Source organism: Meriones unguiculatus, chromosome 7 (assembly GCF_030254825.1).
Source record: "Meriones unguiculatus strain TT.TT164.6M chromosome 7, Bangor_MerUng_6.1, whole genome shotgun sequence".
In the NCBI taxonomy this organism is placed as follows: Eukaryota; Metazoa; Chordata; class Mammalia; order Rodentia; family Muridae; genus Meriones; species Meriones unguiculatus.
This window is the reverse complement of record NC_083355.1, coordinates 78,423,019-78,447,601: the sequence shown is the minus strand read 5'-3', so window position 1 is coordinate 78,447,601 and position 24,583 is coordinate 78,423,019. Positions and strand designations below refer to the sequence as shown.

The 24,583-nt window shown below is 40.1% G+C and overlaps 1 protein-coding gene across 5 annotated transcripts in view; it reads right to left on the bottom strand.

Moving 5' to 3' along the window:
• Kiaa0586 (KIAA0586 ortholog) overlaps positions 1–24,583 on the bottom strand; it is a 106,035-nt gene that overhangs the window by 77,120 nt on the left and 4,332 nt on the right. For 4 of the 5 annotated variants that reach the window (XM_060387621.1, XM_060387622.1, XM_021642643.2 and 1 more), the window contains exons 3-9: positions 24,521–24,581; positions 23,318–23,387; positions 11,982–12,156; positions 10,109–10,330; positions 6,591–6,741; positions 4,456–4,623; positions 984–1,107 (exon numbers count right to left, since the gene is read on the bottom strand). In XM_060387621.1, coding sequence (XP_060243604.1) covers positions 984–1,107; positions 4,456–4,623; positions 6,591–6,741; positions 10,109–10,330; positions 11,982–12,156; positions 23,318–23,387; positions 24,521–24,581 — 971 coding nt within the window. The remainder of the gene's footprint in view (positions 1–983; positions 1,108–4,455; positions 4,624–6,590; positions 6,742–10,108; positions 10,331–11,981; positions 12,157–23,317; positions 23,388–24,520; positions 24,582–24,583) is intronic. The other variant, XM_060387623.1, reaches the window with a different exon arrangement.

The following is a 24,583-nucleotide window of genomic DNA, read 5'->3' as shown; positions in this document are numbered from 1 at the left end:
CAGTTAACAGCACTTGCTGCTTTTGCAAAGGACCTAGGTTTGGTTCCAAGAAACCAGGTGGCCCAAATCTGCCTTTACCTTCAGGTCTAGGAAATTCAATGTCTTCTGGCCTTTGTGAGCACCTGCACGCACATGGCACATGCACATGCGCACACACGCACATGCATGCACGCATGCACACACACAGAGCTGCATTAAATACGGTTACCAAGATGTACTTGATCTTATAAAAATAAACCTTTCTGACCATACAGTAGAATGAAAAGGGAGAAATTTTCAAGATGCTGAAATTAAATGGGTTTTAAGCTGAACTAGGTCATTTTAAATTAGTATGTCAATTATAGCTCTCAGATAATCACTAAGAAAGTAAGGAAAATGTAGCAATGGAAACAACAAAGAACTGAAAATGGTACACTAGCAGGTATCGAATGCAAAAGAAGGCACTAACAGGGGAAGTGCAATTAAAGATTGAGACACATGAAAGGCACAAAGCAACACAACACACGGAAAAGACACTGTGCAAAACTACACAACACATCCATATAAAGACACTCACATTGTGGCTTTTGAAGGTTTTTCCTTAGTACGGTTTTTTTTTTTTTTTTTTTTTTTTTTAATTTCTTAGGGCTTAGTTTTACTTGATGCAACCTTGTAAACTTTTTGGGGGGAGAGTCAATTGACCCAGGGCCTCATGCACACTGAGTAAGTCTTCCACTGTCACTAGGTTGGAACTCAAAGCAAGTTGTTTGCAAAACGCCACTTATATCACGGCAGAGGAAGAGAGTACAATGAGCTCTTTATGAGCCAGTATTCTTAGTTACTTTCATTTAGTCTACACTCCCAACCCCCTTTCTCCTGCCTACCCTCACAGTAAGGCTGCACATCATGCCACCAGAATCAGCCCTTATTAGAAATTAAAGCCTGTATTTCTAAATTAAATACTTTAAAAGCAGTGACAGTTAAATTCCTAAAGAAATTTTTACCTGTCAGTTTTCTTAGAATTCCATCCCATTTTTGACCTAGTTATTGAGGTTATGTCTGATGATTCACTTTTTCTTGTCAAAGAATCATTACTATTCAATATCCGCTCCAACAGTCTTACATTTCCTGCAACAGAAAAAAAGTCATTTTCCAAATTAGTTCATTTTTCCTTTACATTTCATCTCATTTGTACTTGCACTCTCACCTAAATTAAGATTTTTACAATGATTATCTACTCAGTTCACTCTGTAACCGATATGGTTCTTTGCAAGTGTTCCCTAAATTCTACGTTGGAAACTTAATTCTCAGAGTTACATATTAGTGGCATTTGAAATGTGGAGTCCTCTTGACAGGATGATATGGGTTTTGAGCAGATTACTTATCAAAGGAGCAACTTTGTTGTATTAAAGGGTCCTCAAAGGAGTAACTCTGTGTAAACACCAAGTTTTCTCTGGCTAGCTTGCTTTCTTGCCGTGTAAGCTTTCCACCACACCACGACCCGGCAGAGAATCAGACGCCACCCTCTGTCATGCTTGTTTGTTTTAAACAAAAAGATGTATTTATTTATTTATTATGTATACAGTGTTCTGCCTGCAGGTACACCTGCACACCAAAAGAGGGCACCACATCTCACTATAGATGGTTGTGAGCCACCAAGTGGGTGCTAGGAATTGACCTCAGGCCCTTGGGAAGAGCAGCCAGTGCTCTTAACCTCTGAGTCATCTCTCTAGCCCTCTGTCATGCTTTTGAACTTCTGGAATAGTAAGCAAATTTAACTTCTTTTCTTTATAAATTTCCCAATTCATGGGGTTTGGTTATTGCGCCTGAAAATAAACCAAGACAAAAATATAGACATAAATACACTCAGAAAGTAAGACAAAATATTTTCATCTTATTAAAAATTAGAGATGCAAATACTTGCTTTATATAAGTAAAAAAAACTAAACTGACCTCTATTAGAGAGTAGGGATTTTTGTCTGTGTTTTTTAAGTCAGGGTTTCTCTGTACAGCCATGGATGTCCAGGAATTTGCTCTGAAGACCAGGCTAAACTCAGAGATCTACTTGCCTATGCCTCCCAAGTGCTGGGATTAAAGGCCTGCATCAACCACACCCAGCTTGAGAGTAAGGTTTTTTAATAGTTCATCAAATTGGACTATTGTAGTGAGAATTTTGGTTTCTTAAAAAAAACAGTTATGTTATGTGACTACATTTTGGATTTGTTTTTGTTTTTTTCTGGCGTGCATGTGCGTGCGTGTGTTTCTCTGAGACAGGGTTTCTCTGTGTAGCCTTGGCTGTCCTCAACTCACTTTGTAGACCAGGCTAGCCTTGAACTCAGATATCCACCTGCCTCTGCCTTCCAGAATGCTAGGATTACAGGCGCCATGCCTGGCTTAGGTTTTTGTTTTAATCCCAGGTTTGGTATGTGGAGCTGCTTAGATGGTGCACAGCCGCGGACTATGATTTATCTCATGCTCTACAAGGAGCGTGGATTTTATCAGCTGCACATAGCGATTCTCGTGCAAGAGCCCTGAGAGGGCCTGTGGCCTGTGGTGGCTCCTGCTGCTGCTGTTGCTTCTGGTTCCTTCTGCTGCTTTTGCTATTGCTGGATTGCTGGTTGCTTGTTGGGAGTTATTCTTATGACCAAGGTTGGACTTGCCCCAAGGAAATAATCTAAAGAGATCTATATCCCCTTTGCCCTCTATTCTTTTTTCTCTCCTACCTAGTGTTAAGAGGTTGGAAGAGACTGGGGTAGAGAAGGGTAGTATGTAAAAGAACCCAACAAGGAAGGCAAAAAGTCCAGCTACAATTGGCACCTAACACAGGGCACCAGATCTAATGAGATTTTGTTGGATTTGCCACCAGGACATGGAGGTACACAGAAGTGAACAGGTGAGAGAGGTTAAGAACTAGCCATGTGGGGGTTGGGGGCTAGAATAGCCAGAATAATTTAGACGAGCTAAGAGTCTGCCCAGCCAAATGCCTAAGCTTTAAAAATATTAACAGCCTCTCTGTCATTATTTAAACCACTGGCGGGTCCGACAAAGTCCTGTTAGAGACTACCTTAATATAAACTAGTAAAAAGACAGCGTATCTGTTTTTACAACAATTCTCTGAATACCCCACTAGCCTTGTTAAGACTACGTAATTACTTTTAGTGAGGTAATTGTCTTCTAAATTCTTAAAACTTGGTTAAAATAACCCCTGAACGCTTGAATGATCCCAAAAATAAAGGCCTACCACTTAATATTGTCATTAACCTTTACTAGAACAGCTAAATTTTTTAATTAAATTTTTGTTTTATATATAATAAATATAAAATAATAAAATATAATCTATTATATTAATATATATTTAATATTTTTATATTACAGTTTATTCACTTTGTATCCCAGCTGTAGCTCCCTTCCATATTCCCTCCCAATCCCACCTCTCCTTCCTTATCTCCTCCCATTCCCCTTTCCAAGTCCACTGATAGGGAGTGGTCCTCCTCCCCTTTCACCTGACCCTAGCTTATCAGGTCTCATCTGGACAAAGGGCTATATTTTAAGGCGCTGGAGTGTACTAGTATTTCAGATGAAAGATAAAAGTTCTCTGGTTTCATTAAGTCCCTAGATTGGCACTTATGCCAGCTGAATGTGGTGATAAATGTTAATTTCCATGAGTTTCATTTAAATTTATACCTAAAAGCAATATAAGAAACAAATTCTGAATGTGATCAGTCTTGCATTCAGAAAAGCATTATTTTTTATTTATTAATTAAATATCCTATTCATGAAAGGCTTAAGTAATCTGTAGATGAAAAAATTGTATATATACCTCAACTACAATAAAGAATGTAAGGAAACAACTAAATACCATGCAAAAAAATATGGAAACTAGCCACCTACAGAGTTTAGTTACTAACTAGGCACAGGTCTAGCCAGATATGATGGCTCATACTTACACTCTTAGCGCTTTGGAAGCTAACGCAGGACAATCACAAGTTCAAGGCCACTGGGCTACACAGTGAGTTCCAGGCCATCCTGGTTCTTGAGACCATTAAGAAATAACAAAAACAAGAGCAAAACAGCAGTAGGTCTAGAGAAGGGTTGTGGTTTGAATATGAACTGTCCCCTACAGGTTTCCATGTTTGACAATTTCCTCTCTACCTGGTTGCAGTGCTTTTGGAAAGTTATGGAATCTTAAGAGACAAGGCCTAGCTGGAAAAAAGTGAGTCACTGGGGACAGGCTTTGAGGTGCTATAGGCTGAACATACTTTCTGTCTGCTTTCAGCTTCCTGACTATAGTCAACATGACAGACATCTAAGCAACCTTGCCCTCACCTCCTCCCCATGCCTGGATGTATCGTTTTTTACACCATGGGCTAAAATAAACATGGCCTTCCTTCAGCTGCTTCGTCTACGGTATTTGCTCACAGCATGAAGAGAAATAACTAATACAAAGGCGGATGTTAACCCCAGTTGGTTTCCTACCTTGAGGACTAGACATTTCCATATTTTCTTTTTCTTCTATAGGGTCTTCCCTCTTCGATATTTTCCCATCCCTTGAAACAGGAACAGGAGCAAACCTTCGAGGTGCTGGTGTCTCCAAAGGAGATTTCTGTCCATCAAAATATGGATCTTCAATTTCACTTAAAGGCACTTTAACAGGAAGAATGAAAGAACATAATTAAGAGGGGCTTGTGTGTGTCTGCAGTAGTAAAGGGCTTGCCCAGGACTCATGAAATAACATTTAGTTATTCCCTAGGTTCAACCGCTCAGTACCACACCAAAAGGAATCAGCATAACATTAAAGATTAACTTCAAGGCACTCTTCTATCTGATGTAGAGGTGGGTGAATCTCTGTGAGTTTGAGGTTAGCCTCCATAGAAAGTTCAGGATAGCCAGAAATACACAGTAAGACACTGTTTCAAAAATTAATTTTAATTAAAAAAATATTTTTGAGCACAAACGGTAAGGTATTGCCTTGCAAGCATGGGCACTGGAGTTCAATCCCCAGAACCCACATTAAAAAGTTAGGTGTGGTGATATGTGCTTGGGGAGGCAGAGATAAATAGATCCCTCGAGCTCAAAGCTATTTGTCAATAGCTTTTTGCAGGTCAGTGAGAAACCTGTTCCAAAGGAGATGAACTCGGCATGGTGGTGCATGACTTTAATGTCAGCGCTCTGTGGCAGAGGCAAGTGGATAGCTCTGAGCTCAAGGTCAGCCTTTACACAAGGAGTTCCAGGAAGCCAGGACTGTATTGAGAGACCCTGTCTCAAAAGAAAACCCTTCATACTCACTAGAGACCAAGATAAACGAATATATATGTATATATATATATATATATATAGTAAATTAAATATCAATGTGATCATATTTGAGTATTGTGAAAGCTATTGTGAAAATATCATTGCTACACATTTTCCAAAAAAGATTTACATTTGCTTACATATGGAGTATTTTGCCTGTGTGTGTGCATGCAAGCGAGCGTGCGTGTGTGCATGTGTGTGTGTGGTGACTATGGAGTCCAGAAAAGGGCACTAGATCTCCTAGAACTGAGGTAATGAAAAGATGTGAGCCCCCGTGTGTGTTGATTTTTTTTGGCTGCATGTGTGTCTGTACATCACAAGCATGCAATGCCTTTAGAGGCCAGAAGAGAGCACTGGATCCCCTGGAAGTGGAATTACAGGCCATCAGCTGCCATGTCAGTGCTGAGAACCGCATCTGGGTCTTCAGCAACAGTAGCCGGCGCTTACACTGGGCCATCACTCTAGACCCAGGAGACACTTGCAATGGCAAGGAAAACTAATAAAGTACCTGGCAATGTTTTGATCTAATAATCCCACTCCTAGGAATTTATCCTAAGGAAATGAGATTAAATTCTTTCCTTATTAAGCCAGCATGCGGGCACGCCTCTAATCCCAGCACTGTACAGTTCTAGGCCAATCTGGATACAATATAAACCCTGCCTCAAGAGAGCAGAGAAAAAAGGTGAGTGACATTTATGCAATATTACTCCTAAAACCGCCTAACTGCCCAACAACACAATGGTTAAGGGGGATTGGGTATTTATTTGTACTCAGGTGAGTTTTCTTCTGACAAAATTGAGGGAGTCAATGAATACACAGCTTGTCAGAGAACTATAGAATAATTCAATTTTCAACAAGTGAATTTTTTCTAAGTTTCTATGTTTGACAACTTTACAAGTTACCAATTAGAACCATAAATTAGGAATTACTGTGATTCATAATTTGAACAACCTTCAAAACAGCCTAAATTTATTTGTTTGTTTGTTAGGTTGGTTGGTTGGTTTTTGGTTTTTCAAGACAGGGTTTCTGTGTAACTTGCTCTGCAGACCAGGCTGACCTCAAACTCACAGACATTTGCCTGCCTCTGCCTCCCTCCCCAGTGCTGGGATGCTGGGATTAAAGGTGTGCACCAACACAACCACTGGGCCTAAAGCTCTATCTGAGAAAATTAAATAAAATATATATATAAAACCAAGACTTCCAAAAATATTTTGACACAAAAGTGTCCTACCACTTTATAATTAAATTTTCACCTTTTACACATGAAGAATATTCACCACTGATACATTTTATTCTCAAGAAACTAAACATTTTACCTTGTTTAGAAACAAGCATGTTTTGTAAAGAAACACTGCTACCAAGATTAGGATGTCCTGGCTTTCCAGAATATGTTTCCATTGCTCTAGAAGAGGACATGCCAACATGCTGACGACTAACAGCCTTGAGTGCAGCACCAATAAAATGTGTCTAGAAGAAATACAATTATTTCATTAATTTCAAATTATTTTCTATATAATTTGAGGATATCAAATGATAAGATATATTGAGAGGGCTGGAGAGATGGCTCAGCTGTTAAAGGCTAGGCTCACAACCAAAAAATAGAAGATACACTGAGATTTATTAGCAGGCTTGAAAATGGCTTATTACATTTAACACACAATGAAAACGGGGCACACTTACATTTGCAGGCAAAACATTCATACACATAAAAAAAATAAAAATAAATTTTAAGGAATATTTGAAATGTATATTTTAACAAATAAAGCCGGCTATGGTGGTGCACACTTTTAATCCCAGCACTGGGAGGCAGAGACAGGTGGATCTCTGTGAGTTCGAGGCCAGCCTGGTCTACAAAGTAAGTCCAGGACAGCCAGGGCTTGATATACAGAGAAACCCTGTCTCAAAAAAACAAAACCAAAACAAACAAAAGAAGGCTGATTTCAGAAGAAAGTTTTATAGTAGATCATAAAAAACCTTAAACTATTCATAGTTTTACAGAACTCATAAAAGTGTATCGAGATTCCTCTACATAAAGCAGATGGTGATAGACTCAACTATTTAATTTCATTAGGCATTTGTTAAATAATGTACCTTAAAGGTCATCAAGACTTCAACTTTGTAATTGAAAGATGTATGCATACACACACACACACACACACACACACACACACGATCATAATGAGTTGTTAGGCCAGACAGGGATATACAGTAAGAATGCCTTTAAAAGACAAAAACAAACAAACAAACAAATAAAAAGTATGCCTTTTTCTTTTTTGATGAAAGGGAGAAAAATGTTTTTAAGCAAAGAGGTCAAGGCCCAGAGAAGTAAAGCTGTTTATGGAAGAGGGAACTACAGTCTGACGGAGTCATCTGGCTTCTCACTAGATACTGGACTATACACTCAATCAAGCCATACATGGGAGACTTCCTAAAACCTATTGCAGGCCTATAATTAAGCCAGAAAAATATTTTTAATTTCATGAAAACTTCAAGATAAGCCCTATTAATAAGACTTGAGGGGCTGGAGAGACCACTCAGCAATTAAGAGCACTGGCTGCTCTTCCAGAGGTCCTGAGTTCAATTCCCAGCAACCATATAGTAGCTTGCAACCATCTATAATCGGATCTGGTGCCCTCTTCTGGCATGCAGTTCTACATGCAGGTAGAATACTATATATGTAATAAAATAAATAAATCTTAAAAAAAAAAAAGACTTGAAAAATGGGAATACAGAAACTAATAAAAATCTTGAAAATGAAAGCATTTAATAAGCACTTATATTTTATACACTCTTCTGAGTGTTACATTTTAATATAACTTTTAAAACTTCAAAATTATGCAATAGTTAAAAAGACATGTAGGAGTTGCGGGGATGGTTCAGTGCTTAAGTGCTTTCCCTACAAGCATGAGGACAAAAGTTCAGATTCCCTGAACCCCAGCAAATGCTGAATTCCAGCCTGGAAGACAGAACCAGGAGGTCCCAGAGCAAGCTGACTAAGAAGACCAGCTGGAACAATGAGCCCTCAGCCTTAAAGAATCAGGTGGAAGACTGAGTGAGGATGAGTCCGCATATCAACCTCAACACGTACACAATACCCACATGCATGCCCTTGAGAGACCAAGAGCAGAACTAACTCCATCTTGTTTTTCAGACACCATTTTGAATGGCCCTGCCCTTTAAGTGATTCAAGTTCTCCCACCAGGAACTTGGCAAGTAAAAAACCCATAAAAGGAAACTGGCAAGTGAAAAATCACAGGAGGAACTTGGTAAGAGCAAATAGGCCCACTGGAGGAACTTGGCAAGAATAACACCTGGAGCCAACCAGTGACATAAAAGTACATACATAGTTCTGGGTATTGCCCAGGTAAAGGTATTTCTTTTTCAGTAGCCTGTTTCCCCCTTATGGTTTGGCCAACTGGCCCAAACCAATCAGCTTAAAGGTCAATCTATCTTAATCTACTCCCTTCCCTCTTACCCAATCCTGTACCTCCAATGCTTGGAATTTCCCACTTGCGGGTTTTCCCTTTAAAAACTCTACCCTCTCTAAGCTTGGGACTGCTCTTTCTGAACTGCTGAGTCAGTTTATTTATCAAGCTCAAGCTTGAATAAAGACTCTTGTGTATTTGCATCAGATTCATGTGGTGGACTCTCGGGAGGTCTAGTGATATGAGCATAACACCCTCACACATGCAACATACACAGAAATGAACATACAAAAAGAAATGTATTCAGGTGGTGGTGGCTCACACCTTTAATTCCAGCACTTGGGAGACAGAGGCAGGCAGATCTCTGGATTCCAGGCCAGCCTGGTCTACAGAGCAAGTTCCAGGACAGCCAAGACTACAAAGAGAAACCGTGTCTCAAAAAAAAAAAAAAAAAAAAAAAACAAAAAGAAAAAAGAGAAAGAAATGTAAATTTACAGTGGTTATATATTCCTACTTAAAAACTGTTTTGGATTTGGGCAGTGTTCCAGAACTTGGAAATTCCAAAATAAAAGTTACTAGCTATTTGTGAAGATAGCTCTTTTTATATTATCTCAATATATCATACTCAAAAGATATTAATAAATTAAATGCAGGAACATTTGTAGGTACCATGTACCTGCTATACACAGCATGTAGTTCTGTCTTTGGGAGCATCGGAATCATGAGGAAGCTTTCAACAATATACAACCGCCATCACAGACCTGCTCTTCTCCACCAATCTCCAAGACATCCAAGTACCTGTATTTTTATAAAGCTCTCCGAATGGTTCTAATGCATATTCACAGACTTGGAACTGCTGATGTAAACAAATCATTGCTTTAACAATAAGTTACCGAGCTGGGAAGAGGGCGCAGTGGGTAAAGTGTTTTGTGAGCATGAGGACCTGAGTTCGGATACCTCGCTAGCTGGGCACAGTGGTCAGGTCAGCAATCTCAGTACTGAGAGGGAAGGGAACAGAGGCAGGTGCATCACCGGAGCTTGTTGACCATCCAAGCTAGGACTGGTGATCTTGGGATTCAATGAGACTTACTCTCCAAAAACAAGACAGAGGGTGAGGAAGGAAGACATCAACATGGACCTCTGGCCTCCACATGAACACAAACACACACACACACACAAAATACTGCCAAAGGAAGAAAAGCCAGCTCTAAGGAGGTCTCATAGCACTAGCCATAAATAATCTAGAACATGCCAAGTAATCACACAGCATAAAGAATAATGAGCAAGCAAATCATGATTTAAGAAATCAAACCGTCACAGCCTAGTGAGCTATTACAGCTATCAGTTAACACTGCGTTATATTAAATACAAAAGGATTGTAGAATGTGCACCAGCTTTATCATAGATACCTGAATATCTATTTGTTGTTGCTGTAATTTTTCAAGGTGCCTGATGTGTTGCTCCATAAACACATTCATCTGCTTCTCGTGATCGTAACAATGTAAATTCTCTTGCTTATTCTGAATGCTTGTTTGTTGCTCTGCCGCACGCTGTAACTGTTTATCAGTCTCCTGTAACTTACTAAGTAATTCTGCAACAGAATTAACTTTTGCTTCCAAATCACTCTGCACCTAAAAAAAATATAAAAATAGTATTTCATATTGTAGAAAGACATCAAAGAGATGTTCAAATCCTACAAAGGTTATTTATAGCAATTATAAATTATAGCAATTGGTACTAAGAAGGTATAAGCTTGAACGTTTGCTCATTGAATTGCTCATGATTCAATTTCAATGCCTTTGTTTTTAGAGTCACAAAATTAAGAGGCAAAACAGAGTAATCCTTGGATGTGTTTTGTTTAATAACCTATCCATGCATATAGATGTACATATACACACCAATAAGCCAGAAACAAAAATTCTTAAAGAGAACAAAAGAGCAAAACAAGGTAGGTTTTGATGCCACACATGATGGCATGCATGGAGAAGACAAAGCCCTGTAAATGCGTCTTGTTGGCATGGGCACAGCTGTGACATGGGAAACTGGCAAAGCCTTCTTCCTTTGACCTAAATTGAGTATTTACAGAGGATTAATCAGTGTGTTAAGAACAAGCCAGGCGCTGGGGAGGCAGAAACAGGCAGATCTCTGAATTCAAGGCCAGCCTGGTCTACAAAGTGAGTTCCGAGATAGCCAAGAGAAACCCGGTCTTGAAAAAAAAAAAAAAAACAAAAGCAAAACAAAGCCTAGCAATTTCGTCTTCCTCCCCTGGATGTTCAGTCAGAGCCTGCTGTCCTACAGACTTTGTACTGAGACCAGCTAAGCCTCTTCCTGAGCTGTGCACAACCCACATGCTGAGGCTCCAGGTTATGGTGGGAGGAGAGGTGGCTCTGGGAGCATGCACTCAACCCTCAGCTTTTCTGTGTGTGTGTGTGTGTGTGTGTGTGTGCCTGTCCTTGCTTCATTCTTGTAACATCCCTTGTCAGAGTTCCAGACTCCAGCTGCACAATGCCACATTCCTGTAATCACAGGTGTTTAAATTCAAATACAGATAGGAAGATCCTGTCTCAAGAAAGACAGACATAGGGATGAAGCTCAGTTACTGTATGATTGCCTAACATGCATGAAGCCCTCGGTTCAAGTCCTAGCACTGCACAAACAGGAATGATGGTGCATAACCGTAATGCCAGAACTGGGGTAGAGGAGGATCAGGAACTAAAGCTCATCCATGGCTACACAGCAAAGTTAAAATCAGCCTAGGATACATGAAACTGTCCCAAAAGAACCAAATGCCAAAACAGCTTTTGATACTTCTCTAATGTAAGGCTGGGGTAGGACAACAACTTTGAATCTCAGTCTTGACTGTTTCCCATTAATTCTAAAATTGTATGCTATTTCTGTGTCCCTATTACAAACTGACAGGTTAGTCATGTCTGATATGATAAGACCGCATAAAATCCTCTGGTTCACTCAGAGAACAGGTCTCTAGCAGGACAGCTCAATGTGACCACACTTGCCTATCACTGCATAAGGACCCTGGTTATTCTCAGATATCCAGAACGTGGACTTTCAGTGCTACAGTGAAAATGCCCAGGCCTTTCTAGCTAACACATTCACGGAGGCAATTTTCACAGCTTCTGAGAAACAATTCACAACCACAAGTAAAGCCTTTCCAATTGGGAACAACTAGAATGTCTCTAGGCGTACAGTCAGACATAGCCATTTCAGAGTCAGCTCTTAACAGACAACCTTGGACCTCAGCGTGCAGGGATATCCAGGATGTACCTTTATCAAAGGTGCTGCTGTCGCAATGGCAGCGGCAGTTGCTGCAGCCACAGTTGTAGCTGAATCAGTTCTGTTGGGTAAAGGTTCGGTCTCCTGAGCAACAGCATTCTTTTCCATACTTGTGTCTTCTAGAAGATGTACTTTCACCTCCTTAAAAACAGGCATGCTTTGAGCTCTTTAAATACAAAGAAATAAAAATTTTCAGTACTGTACATTGATTCATTTGAAGAAATGCCTACATGCCCTGGCCTGGGAAACTCCTAATGTGGCTTTCTGGATTTATCTTTTAAACTTTTATTTGTAGTTATGCACAGCATGTGTGAGAGAGCATATATATGTACACATGAGACAGTAGCCCTTGAAAGCTGGAGGCATCAAAAGTCCCTGGAACTTGCATTGTAGAATGTTGGTATAATGTTCATATAATGTTCTTTTGGAATGTATATATCTTACCCTTGTTCATTCAAATGCTGATTTCTCTCTCCCACTCTCTGGTTTCAATCCAGACATTGCATTGTGATGCTTAAGCATCACCTGTCTCAACTTTGTGTAAACATGCCAAAATAAAGCAACTAGCCACAATGTTGAGCAATGAATGGAAAGGAAGCAGGAAGAGAGGGAGGAGCCAGAGGACAGGAAGGTGGAAGGTAGAGGCGGAGAGAAGGGCAGAGGAGAGAGCTGGGAGAGCAGAGCTGGGAAAGAGGTCTTGGAATGTGGAGAATGAACCAGACCTAATATATCACAAAAAGCAAGTATAATGGGTTAATCTAAATGTTAGGAAACTATGAGGGCTTGGAGGTTTAGGATGGAGTAACTATTGCCCAGCATTGTGTTTTAGGTTAATTAAATAAATCATAGTCTTTGTGTGGTGTTACAGCTGTTTAGGATTAACCACAGCTTTAATAAAAGATACATCCATAGTAAATATTAATCGTCACCTACAACAGTGGAAGATTATGCATTGTCTGATGTTGGTGCTAGGAACCACTTAGACTTCTGCAAGTACAGCAAGCATTCCTAACAACCGAGCCATCTCTCCAGCTCCATTTTTTGTATTTTATTTTATTTTATTTTTTAATTAGATTGGGGCTAGTGAGATGTCTCAGCAAGTAAGAATGCTGGCTATTCTTCAGAGGACCCAGGCTCAATTCCAATTCCTGACGCCACCACAAGGTGGCTCACATCCACCTGTAACTACAGTTCAGGGGACTCGATGCTTCTGACCTCTGAGGGTGCCAGTTAGGCACATGGTGTACAGACATGCAACGCAGGCAAAAATATTCAAACATATAAATAATTTTAAATGATTATTAAAGTCATTTAGTTAATATTATTAAGTTTAGGTCACTAAAGATTAAAAAAATAAAAATTTATCCCTTGAAAGCAGTAGCATTATTTTTGAAAATATGACTTACACATGACAACTGCATAGCCACAGTTATAAAGATAGATAATCAAGAAGTACAAATACAAAGCATAAGGGTTCTAAGAATTCAAATACTAGTTTAATTCTCAAAGGCAGAAGAACTGCATCTGTTTCTAAGAATTAACTGTATTCACCAAACACTCTTAGAAGGATTATAAAATTAAGGGCTGGGGCTATAGCTCAGTAGGTACATGCTTACACGCATGATCCCCTGATTTTGAACCCCAGCACACACACATTTAAAAAAGAAAATCGACCGTGCCTACCACTCCAGTCCATACTCAGAGATCCCACATCCAGGGCCTAGCCTGGTGAGTACCCCACATACACCCAGTAGCTGTTCTTCCACATCCCACTAGATCTAGCTCAGGTCCCACAGCCAGTGCCTGAGACCAGTCTGGCCACCTGTGCCTTGCAGCAACGACCTCAAGGCTTCCACGGGGGCCCCAATATCCTGAATCCAGACCTAGTCTCACCTGAACTGGAGCCAACATTTTAACTCCCACCTGGACGCAACCTACATGCATCCACCCATAGAACCATTTGTGCCGACTCCACCACCCCCTTTTATAATGTCCTCCCAACTCCATACCATGTCCTCCTCCAGGGTCTAGCCTGGTGAGCACCTGACCTTCACATCCAAGTCTTCTCCGCAATCTACCAGATTTAGCCTGGGTACAACAAAACAGTGCATCAACCTAATCTGGCCTTCCCAGCCTTCCTGGCCTTCCCAAGAGAAGGGCTCCAGGCCTGGGCCAGGGCTCCTTCTACCTATCCACCATACCACATGACCCCGCCACATCCGCTCAGACCTCCACACTCCTAGCTTGGAACAGGAAGCATCCTATTTACCAGCCCCTCTGATCATTGGACTGTATTCCACCCAAGCCTCTTCTAACTTCTAGCCTAACCCATTTCCACATCCTCTTCTCCCCCACCCTGCTATATTCATAGCAAACTTAGAACTTAAAGGAGTCTACATGCTCAGCTCTCACTGAAGCATTACCAACAATATGAAAGACTAAGTCAGTGTCTTCTCTCCAAGACCTAACAGTCCTATAGAAATGCCTGCCAATGAGAATTACCTAGGTAACACCAGGACACAGAATTTAAGAGAGCAATTATAAAGGTCGCCAAAAAATTCAAGGAGAAGCCGGGCATGGTGTCAAGTGCCTGTAATCCCAGCACTCTGGGAGGCAGAGGTTCTCTGTGAGTTCAAGGCCAGCCTGGTCTATAAAATAAGTCCAGGATAGCCAAGGCTACACAGAGAAACCCTGTCTCTAAAAACAAAACAAAACAAAACAAAAAAACAAAAATCAAACAAAGAATTGAAAGATTTCAAAGAAGACACAGGAAAACAGATCAGTGAAGGCAAGGAGAAAGAATTTAAGTAGAATAAACATAAATGTAAGGCTAATGGAAATAGCAAAGATAAGCCAGCATTTGAAAACAGAATTCAGTAAAGAGACAGAAGAGGACTCAAGCTAAAATAAAGATGGAACTGAAGAACCCAATTGTCCAACTCAAAGGAAACCCTTACAAGCGGGATGAATCAAGAAAAATATAGACTATCAGGTCTTTAAGTTAAGGTAAAAGATTGTAGACCAAAGAAACAAGGAACATAAAAAAATTAAAACAAGAAAAAACCCACAGGAAAATAACACATAGGAAATATGGGACACCATGAAAAACACCAAACCTTCAAATTATTGGTATAGATGAGTGAGAAGAAACCCAAATCAATGGCCTAGATCTTCAACAAGATCATAGAAGAAAATGTCCCCCAAATAAGGAAAGTGTGGTGGTTTAAATAAGAATGTCCTCTGCAGGCTCATATATTTGAATATTCAGTCAGCTGGGAGTGGCACTATTTGAAAGGACTGGAAGGATTAAGAGGTTTGACATTAGTTACCTGGGTCATAGTGTCTCGTCACAGAAATACGACAGTGACTAAGCCAGAAAGACACACACATACAAATACAAGAACACAGAACACCAAATAAACAGGACCAGAAAAGAAAATCCCCAAGGCATATCATAGTTAAAACACTAAATATCCATAACAAAGAAATGTAATGAAAGCTACAAGAGGAAAAAATGCAAGTCACATACAAAGGAAAACCCATCAGAGTGTAACAGTTGATGTCTCAATGGGAATTTTGAAAGACAGAACGGCCTACAGTAATGCATTCCAAGTGCTAAAAGACTGAATATGCTCAGCTAAACTATCTGCCAAAATTGAAGAAAAAGAAAAGCTTTCCATGACAGAAACAGCTTAAAAAAATACATATTCAAGTGTGGTGGTTGGAAAAGGTATGGCCTCCACAGACACCTGTGTTTGAACTGAATACCATAGGGACGGTACTATTAGGAGGTGTGGCCTTGTTGAAGTAGGTGTGGCCTTGTTGGAGAAAAGTACGTCACTGTTTCATATACTCAAGCTCCGCCCAGTGTGGCACAGTCTCTTTCTGCTACTGCAGATCAAGATATAGAACTGTCAACTCCTTCTCCAGTACCATGTCTGCCTGCATCCCACCATGACAATAAATGACTAAACCTCTGAAACTGTAAACCACCTCCAATTAAATGTTTTCCTTTATAAGAGTTACCAGGCAGGCGATGGTGGACCTGTAATCCTAACACGTAGTAGGTAGAGGCAGGTGGAGCTCTGTGAGTTCCAGGACAGCCTGCCTGTTCTACAGAGTGAGCTCCAGGACAGCCACTTGACAGAGAAACTTTGTTACTCTAGGACTATATAGAGAAACTTTGTCTCAAAAAAAAAAAAGAAAGAAAGAAAGAAAGAAGAGAGAAAGAAAAAAGAGAGAGAGAAGGAAGGAAGGAAATAAAGAAGGAAGGAAGGAAAAAAGGAAGGAAGGAAGGAAGGAAGGAAGGAAGGAAGGAAGGGAAGGAAGAAGGAAAGAAGAGTTGCCATGGTCATGGTATCTCTTTACAGCAATAGAAACCATAACTAAGACACCAAAAAATAAAACCTAAAGAAAATACAGAAAGCATTATTTCGGACTAAAGAGAGGAATAATCATAGCAGAGTGACTGTGGAATGAAATATAAAGCCATTTTACTAAAACATAAAATGCAAAAGCAATAAAATTAAATTAAAAAAAAAAGCTAGACATGTTAGTGCATATCTTTAATCCCAGCAGAGGCAGGCAGATCTCTGTGAGTTCAAGGCCAGCCTGGTCTACAGAGTGAGTTCTAATACAGCCAAGGCTACACAAAGAACCCATCTCAAAAAACAACAAAACAAAATTTAAATTAACAACAACAACAAAACTCTAGTAAATACATAAGGCCATGGAGACATATCATTACTAAACAAAGAATGGATCAAAGAAATAAAAAAACTTCTTGAAACTAAATAAAAATGAAAAATACAACAGAACAAAACCTCGGGGACACAATGAAAGCAGTCCTATTAACCTATAGGTTAATTTTAGCTCTAAGGGCCTATATTAAAAAAAATGTCCAGGACCAGATGGATTCATATCAGAATTCCAGCAGACATTCAAAAGAAAATGGGCAGGCAGTCCTTCCTAAACTATTCAAAAAAAGAAAAAGAGAAACCGAATGAACAGTCTCGAACTCCTTTGAAGCCAGTTTTGCTCTAATACCCAAAGCAGGTAAAGATATATCCCCAAGGAACATTCTCAAAAATGTTCAATAAAATACTGGCAAACAGAATATAAGCATACATCAGAAAGATCATACACCTTGACCAGTTGCCTTTATCCCTGAAACGCTGGCATGGTTCAACATTAGTGAGTGGTAAATATAATAAACCATATAAATGGACTTAAAAGACAAAGATCACATGATAATCTTGATAAAGAAAATTCAGCATGCCTTCATGACAAAGTCCTAGAGAATGCAGAGCTAAAGAGATCATACCTCAGCATAATAATAGCTATATATAAAAACCCCACAGCCAACATTATCCTAAATGGAGAAAATCTTGAAGCAATCTAACTCAAGTCAGGAACGAGACAGGGCTGACCAACATCCCCACTTCTTTTCAACATTGTACTGAAGGAAATAAAACCATCCCTGTTTGCAGATGATACGATGCTGTACATTAGAGATCCTAAAAATTCTACCAGAAACTTCTAGAGACAGATTTGGCAATGTTGCAGAATACAGAATTCACTTGCACAAATCAACAGCTTTTCTACATACCAACCACAAAGATACAGAGGAGATCATGAACACACGTCCATTCCCATTAGCCCACAGGCAAATAAAGTATCCAGGAATAAACCTATCCACAGAAGTGAAGGACCTCTACAATGAAAACGTTCTCTCTGAAGAGGTAAAGTCAACAGAAAATGCAAAGTTTCATGGGTTGGTAGAATAAACATTATAAAAATGGCAATTCTACTGAAAGATCTAACAGATTCAATGCAATCACGCCAAAATCCCCATTTCATTTTTCCAGGAAATAAAAAAACTATCCTAAAATACATATGGAACCATAACAGCCCCAGGATAGCTAAAACAATGATCCTGAATATTTTTTTTTTTTTGCTGGAAGGATTACAACCAAAGATCTTAAGATATATTACAGAAGCATAGTAATAAAAACAATATGGTATTGGCACAGTAAGAGACATCTAGACCAATAAAGCAAAACTGAAGACCCAAACATGAGCAAACATAACGTCAGCCACTTAATATGTGATCAAAACGCCAAAAACATAAGCTGGAGAGAAGAAAGCTACTTCAACAAATGGTGCTAGGAAAACTGGATGTTCACATGCAAAAGATGAGTTTAAAACCATTTCTATCACCTTGCACAAAAGTGGATCAAAGAACTAAGCCTGAAACCCAAAGCACTAAAACTGCTGTAAGAAAACTTAGGCAGTACCCTATGTGCTATAGCGTAGGGACGAACTTCCCGAAGAGGGCTCCATTTGCCCCAAAATTAAAGCCAACAATTGTGAGTGTAACCTCATGAAACAACAAACAAACCTTCTGCACAGCGAAAGAAACAAAAACAGGATGAAAAGGAAGCATACAGAATGAAAGAATATTTGGGGACTGGAGAGGTGGCACAGAGGTTAAGAGCACTGGCTGCTCTTCCAAAGGTCCTGAGTTCAGTTCCTGGAAACTACATGGTGGCTCATGAGCATCTATATTGAAATCTGGTGTCCTCTTCTGGTGCACAGGCACACATGTAGGTAGAATGCTTTATAAATAATAAATAAATAAATCCTTAAAAAAAAGAGAGAGAATCTTTGCCGGCTACAGATCTGATAGAAGATTAATGTCCAAAACATACAAAGAACTCAAAAAATGACGAGTCAAAAAAACAAATGACCCATCCAAAAACAATGGACCATCAAAAATGAATAGAAACTTCTAAAAAAAAAAAAAAGCTAAGAAATATCTCAAAAAGTATTCATCCTCCAAACTGGAGAGATGGCTCAGTAGTTAAGAACACTGCCTGTTCTTCCAAAGGTCCTAAGTTCAATTCCCAATATGTTCATAACCATCTATTTTGGGATCTGGTATCCTCTTCTGGTACACAGGCACACATGCAAGCAGAATTCTTTCTAACTTAAAAAGCATTCATCATCCCTAACAGGGAAATGCAAATCAAAACAACTCTGAGATTTCACCTTAACCCAGTGAGAGACACAAAGGTCAGTCCAACAACAATGCAGGAATGAAAGGGAACCCTTCTTCTCTGTTGGCTGGAATGCAAACTTAGTGCACCATTATAAAAATCAGCATGGAAATAAATCTACTATATGACCCAGCTATACCACATCCTTGATATATGTCCAAAGGACTTGACATCCTACTCCACAGATACTTGCTCATCCGCAGTCATTACTGTACTAGTCATAAAACGTAAACAACCTAAATGGTCTACAATTGATGAATGGATAATGAGAATGATATAATGTGATACATATACATTATGGAATACTATTCACCGGTGAAAAAAGGAAATTATGAATTTTGCAAGGAAACAGATAAAACAAGGGGAAATCATATTGAGTGAGGCAAATCAGGTTCAGAGAGACAAATGTTGCATGTTCACTCTAACTGGAGGCTCCTGGCTCTAAACCTTCCTTCAGATGTGAGTACATAGCCAGTAGTAACTACAAAAACCAGGAAAGTAAAACGGGACCACTGCTACAATAGGTGATTTGGGGAGCAAGATAGAGGGGAATAGCATGGCACAAGTAATCTGATGAGGAAAATGGGAAAGAGTCCACTCCTTAAGGAAGAGGAGGAAGTTAAATGCAGAAGAAAGCGGGCACAGAGTAAAGGCGGATAGCAGGATACGGGTAATTTGGTATGGCAAATGAGAAAAGGAAGGGTCCTTTGAGAATGGGAGGAAGGTAAGCAGAGAAGAAGGTACAAGGAGACTGTAAAGGAGAATAACAAGGTAGCACTGATCTGACAGGGGATAATGGGCAAGGTGGGGCTCCGTAAGGAGGCTACAACTCATCTGACTGGGAAAAGTGAAAAACTAGGGCTCCTTAGGGAAGGGGGAGAGAAGCAAATGCAAGGAGGGAAGAAAAATAACAATATGGACTGCTGAAAAGGCACAAGGAATTATACTTTAACTATCTTAAAAAACTACAATGAAGACAATTCAGTGTATAAATATAATATATAGATTTGATGGACTTTCTTATCTGGGCTGACAACACTCCCTCTAAAAACCAAAAACCACCTAACAAAACCCCAAAACCAGTCATGAGAAACCATCTTTTCGGCTGTTGACCAGGGCTGTCTAATAGACTTCCAAAAAATACCACTTACTGCTGTTACCCTTGGTTCCCATCCACCCCAGGTGGAAGGCAAATCCCTATTGCTGAAGATACCATGCAACTTTAGAAACAGGGCCCAAAGGCCCCTAAGTTGCACTGACCTGAATGAAAGCCTCCTTCCTGAGGACTAGCTTTCATGGTACCAGAAGATGCCATGCAAGCTTTCAAAGGAGAGAGGAAACCAACGGCCGGTCCTACCCAGCTATGACGCCCACGAACCACATCAACAACCAGCAGAGCAACATAGCCCTGCAGGTGCAGACGTGGCACATATATCTTGCTTGTAACCAAAGGCTCTCTCCGACGACTTATGACCTGCTCAACAAAAGAGTTATCATGTCTGGTACTAGAAACCGAGCTAGCTAGCCAGTGCTGGTGAAGTCATGGTTACTGGAGGGGAATCTACAACCATGAATTTACTAAACCAGTGTAATGCCTAACAATCCTCTATCAGCACTTGTCCTTAGATCACAGGTAAGTGTGGTCTTCACCCCATATCAAGGAAACATTTCCCTCCAACAGACAAAGACCACTGCAGGAAACCACAACCAATCAAAGTGGAGAGTTGTGAAGTCAGTCCTAATGGTTACAACCACAAAACAACCCCTTAGCTCAGGGACATTGTAGGTCAGGGACTTCGCTGTGACAGTGTCTTGCTGTCACGTCAGAGTCTCGCTGTCACGTCAGAAGCCACGCCCATTAGGCCTCACCAACAAGACCACCCAAATGATAGCTGAACACAGAGGATGCCAATGAACATGCCAAAGTGCACTCAGAAAAGCCCACAAGGCCTCAATCCTATACAGAGAACTACAGGCAACTGAGAAAAGCTGGGAGTGGGAGAGGTGGCCTTCCCCAGGGAAGAGCACACCAACTGGTTATCCAGTGCCACATGGCAGCCCTGAAAACACACATGCAGGTTACAGCATACGGACTCAACATGTTTGATCTGGAAATATATATACACACATATACATACAATATATAAAAATATGTATATATATATATATACACATACAAATACAAATATATACCCAAATACAATAACAAATGATGAAAAAAGGACATTAAATTTGAAGAGAGTAAGGAGGCATCTATGGGAGGATTTGAAGGGAAGAAAGGAAAGAGAAATACTGAAATTAAAATACAATCTCAAAATAAACAGAAGTCAGAAAACCAAAAAAAATTACAGCATTACTATTATACGCACCTGTTTTTCCCAGATTTACTAAGATACATTTGACAAATTTAAACTACATATGTGCAGTACATAATGTGATTTCTGATACATGTATACATTGTGAAATTGTACAACCAAGGTAATCAGTATATACCCATTACCTTACATAAGTACCTATTCCATGGTGAGGACACTTCAGATCTACGCTGTCAGGAGTTAACATCCATTAAAGTTGTCATGCTGCATAAGAAGTTCTGCTATTTAATCATCCTGACTGAGACTGTGCCCTTCGGCAATTACCTCCCCACTTCCCACTACTACCAATCTGTGGCAACCACCACTCCACAGAGTTATGTGTGTCTGTGACACACATAATTGATCTGGCTTACATGGTACTTCCCTTTCCCTGCTGGCTTACTCACCTTAGCACAAAGTCCAAAATGGATTATTCAAAGTTCTGAGTTTTCTGAATCCTAGCTTGTTCAATAAATGTTACCTAGTTTATTTAGTGGGCACCAAACACACCATTAGGCAGTCCGCATTATAAATGAGTACAGCAAGAAGGGGACAGCTCACTGGTAGATGCTGGCATGCCCAAGGCCTTCAGTTCAGTTCCCCTTACTACAAAAAAACAAAACAAAACAAACAAACAAAAAACAAAACACAAAAACCACAGCAAACAGATACATAGTCGCAGGTAGGCAACCGACTTAATTTTTAAACAAGCTGGTTCTTTACACTCTCTAGTCAGACCAAAACAGCCCGGTGAAAGGAACACTGACAGCCGAGAAGCCCTCCGTGAGTAAGTGCCGTCAGCAGGAGTATGCCACCTACAGCACGGGGTCCCTCACATGCCTCCCAGGGCAGCACTGTGCCTGGTACTTACTTGTCTTCGATGCCTCTTCACAACTAAGAGAGTAACTGTTCTCCGCACACCTCAAACGAACCACGTCACTTTGGCTTCTCCAACTGCTGACCTTCTCAGACCCAACTCAGTCAAGTTTCCTCAATTATTTCATCACAATTACATGACAACTGCCACAGATAGAACTGGGGAGGTGGGGAATCTTATTTAAGGTCATCTATCCTCATTTCTTAATTTTATGTCATGACTGAAGTCTGGAGGTAACAGATTTACTTGACCAAAGCCAAAAATGTAGTGAGGGACAGTTAGGAGTCCAGTTCCCAGAGGTTTTCCCACGACCCGTCAGCTTTCTCAGATTAGCCTGCTCCTGCACCTCACAAACTCCGTTCTCGGGGCCCTACTTTACAATAGATAGCTATTACCACTGCCAAACAACAACTGTGTGGAGTCACAAAGCTCTTCTTGTTGAAGATACAGAAAACACTGGGCCCACAACTCATTTCAAGCTTTTCTCCATGAACTCTCAACCTTTCACCCCATTCACTACTTTCTTCTTCGGATGCGATACAGCTGTTGCCTTTCAACAAGCCTGTCTTATACCACTGTGGATCTCCCCCTTATTAGCTCCCTTTGGGCTGTGGCAGGTAACCCATAGCTGAAGTTCGATAACTAGGCATCTGTGGCTTACATGTCTGTATGGTGCAGTAATCCACCGAATGCAATGCTCTTTACCACGCCAGCTCTAGTCACTCTAGTACATAGCCTGCGTCTATGTACATTTTTAGGTATGCTGGGCTTCTGCAACGATTAGAGTGAGCAAGAGAGCACAGCAGAGGGCACAGTAAGAAACATATTAGAACTGGCTATTACTAAGCTACCTTCACACTCCTCGACTGTGCATGCTGGCAACATCCCAGCCCTCGAGGTTGCTATGGTTAGTTTTAAAACATTGCTGTGTTCTTCTCAACCAATGCTGTGCACTGACCTTTTAACATATGCTAAAAGCACAGTTTCCTTCTAACTTAAGGTAGCACATCACTACAAGTATCTGCAAATGAAACTTACTTTTGCTTTAAAACAGTTCTCAGAGCATCTTTCTGTCCCATGGCATACTGAGAAATAAAGATGTCATTTGCTGAAAAATCAAAACACAAAAATATATTTCAGATTCTGCAGAAGAAAAAAAGCCAAGACTGAGGGCTAGGAATGCAGTTCAGTAGCAGAACACTTGCTTAGTATGCATGAGGCCCTAGATTTGATCCCTGGCACTGTTTTAAAGAGAAAGAATGAATGAATGAGTTTGACTGCAATTTGCAGCTCCCATCCAGCACTAAGGATGCAGAGGCATGACGCTCCCTACAGGCTTAGGGCTCTCCTGCTTTACCATAGCAAGCTCTAGTTCAGCCAGGGCTACAATGCAAAAGCCCTGTCTCAAAAACTAAACAAAACAATAAAATAAATATCCCATGCCAAACCTTTGTAATTAGCTTATAATAGCAAAAGAGGCTTGTCCTGTGCAAATCCTTCCAGATTTTAGATTCTATTAGTAACCTAATTTGAAAAGAAAAAAACTAAAATGAAAATATTAGGAGTTCAAGATATAGACAGTAGTAGATTTACCTCACATGCATAGTAAGTCCCTGGATTTGATGCCTGGAACAAAATAAAGAAACACTACTAAGCTACTGAATGAATAAGCCAATTCTTGGCTGGAAAGATGGTTCAGCAGTTAAGAATACTGGCTGCTCTTACAATTCCCAGCACCCATATGGTGACTCACAACCCTTTATAACTTCAGTTCCAGGTGATCTGACCCCTCTTCTGGCCTTCATGGGCATGTATGAATGCTCTGTAAAGACATATAGGCAGGAAAAACACCCATTCACACAAAATAAATAGATTGTAAATTTTTTAAAAAATCCAATTCTATCCTTACAGAGAAAATACTACAATCTGGATAAGCTTAAACACATTATGTAGACGCAAACAGCCAAGCACAAAGGTTAAACACTAGATGATGCCACGGACCTGAGGTACCTGAGGTGGTCAAACTCACAAAGGCAAGAAGGAAGAGTTAAGGGGCACAGAGCTCAGTGGGGAGATGGAAGAGTTCTGGAGGTGAATGGGCAGTGACAGGAGCACAGAGTCAACACTTGATACCGTTGAATTGTCATCAAGGTCAATGTCACAGAACTGTGCATTCAAAACTAAAACAAAAATGTTCTTTGTATTTTAATTCAGCTTTAAAAGTCAACCGTATTAATTTACCATTTTGTGTGTTGTTCTCTTCTGTTTTATCCAAAGGTATCCTCGGGACTTTAGAAAGCTCCT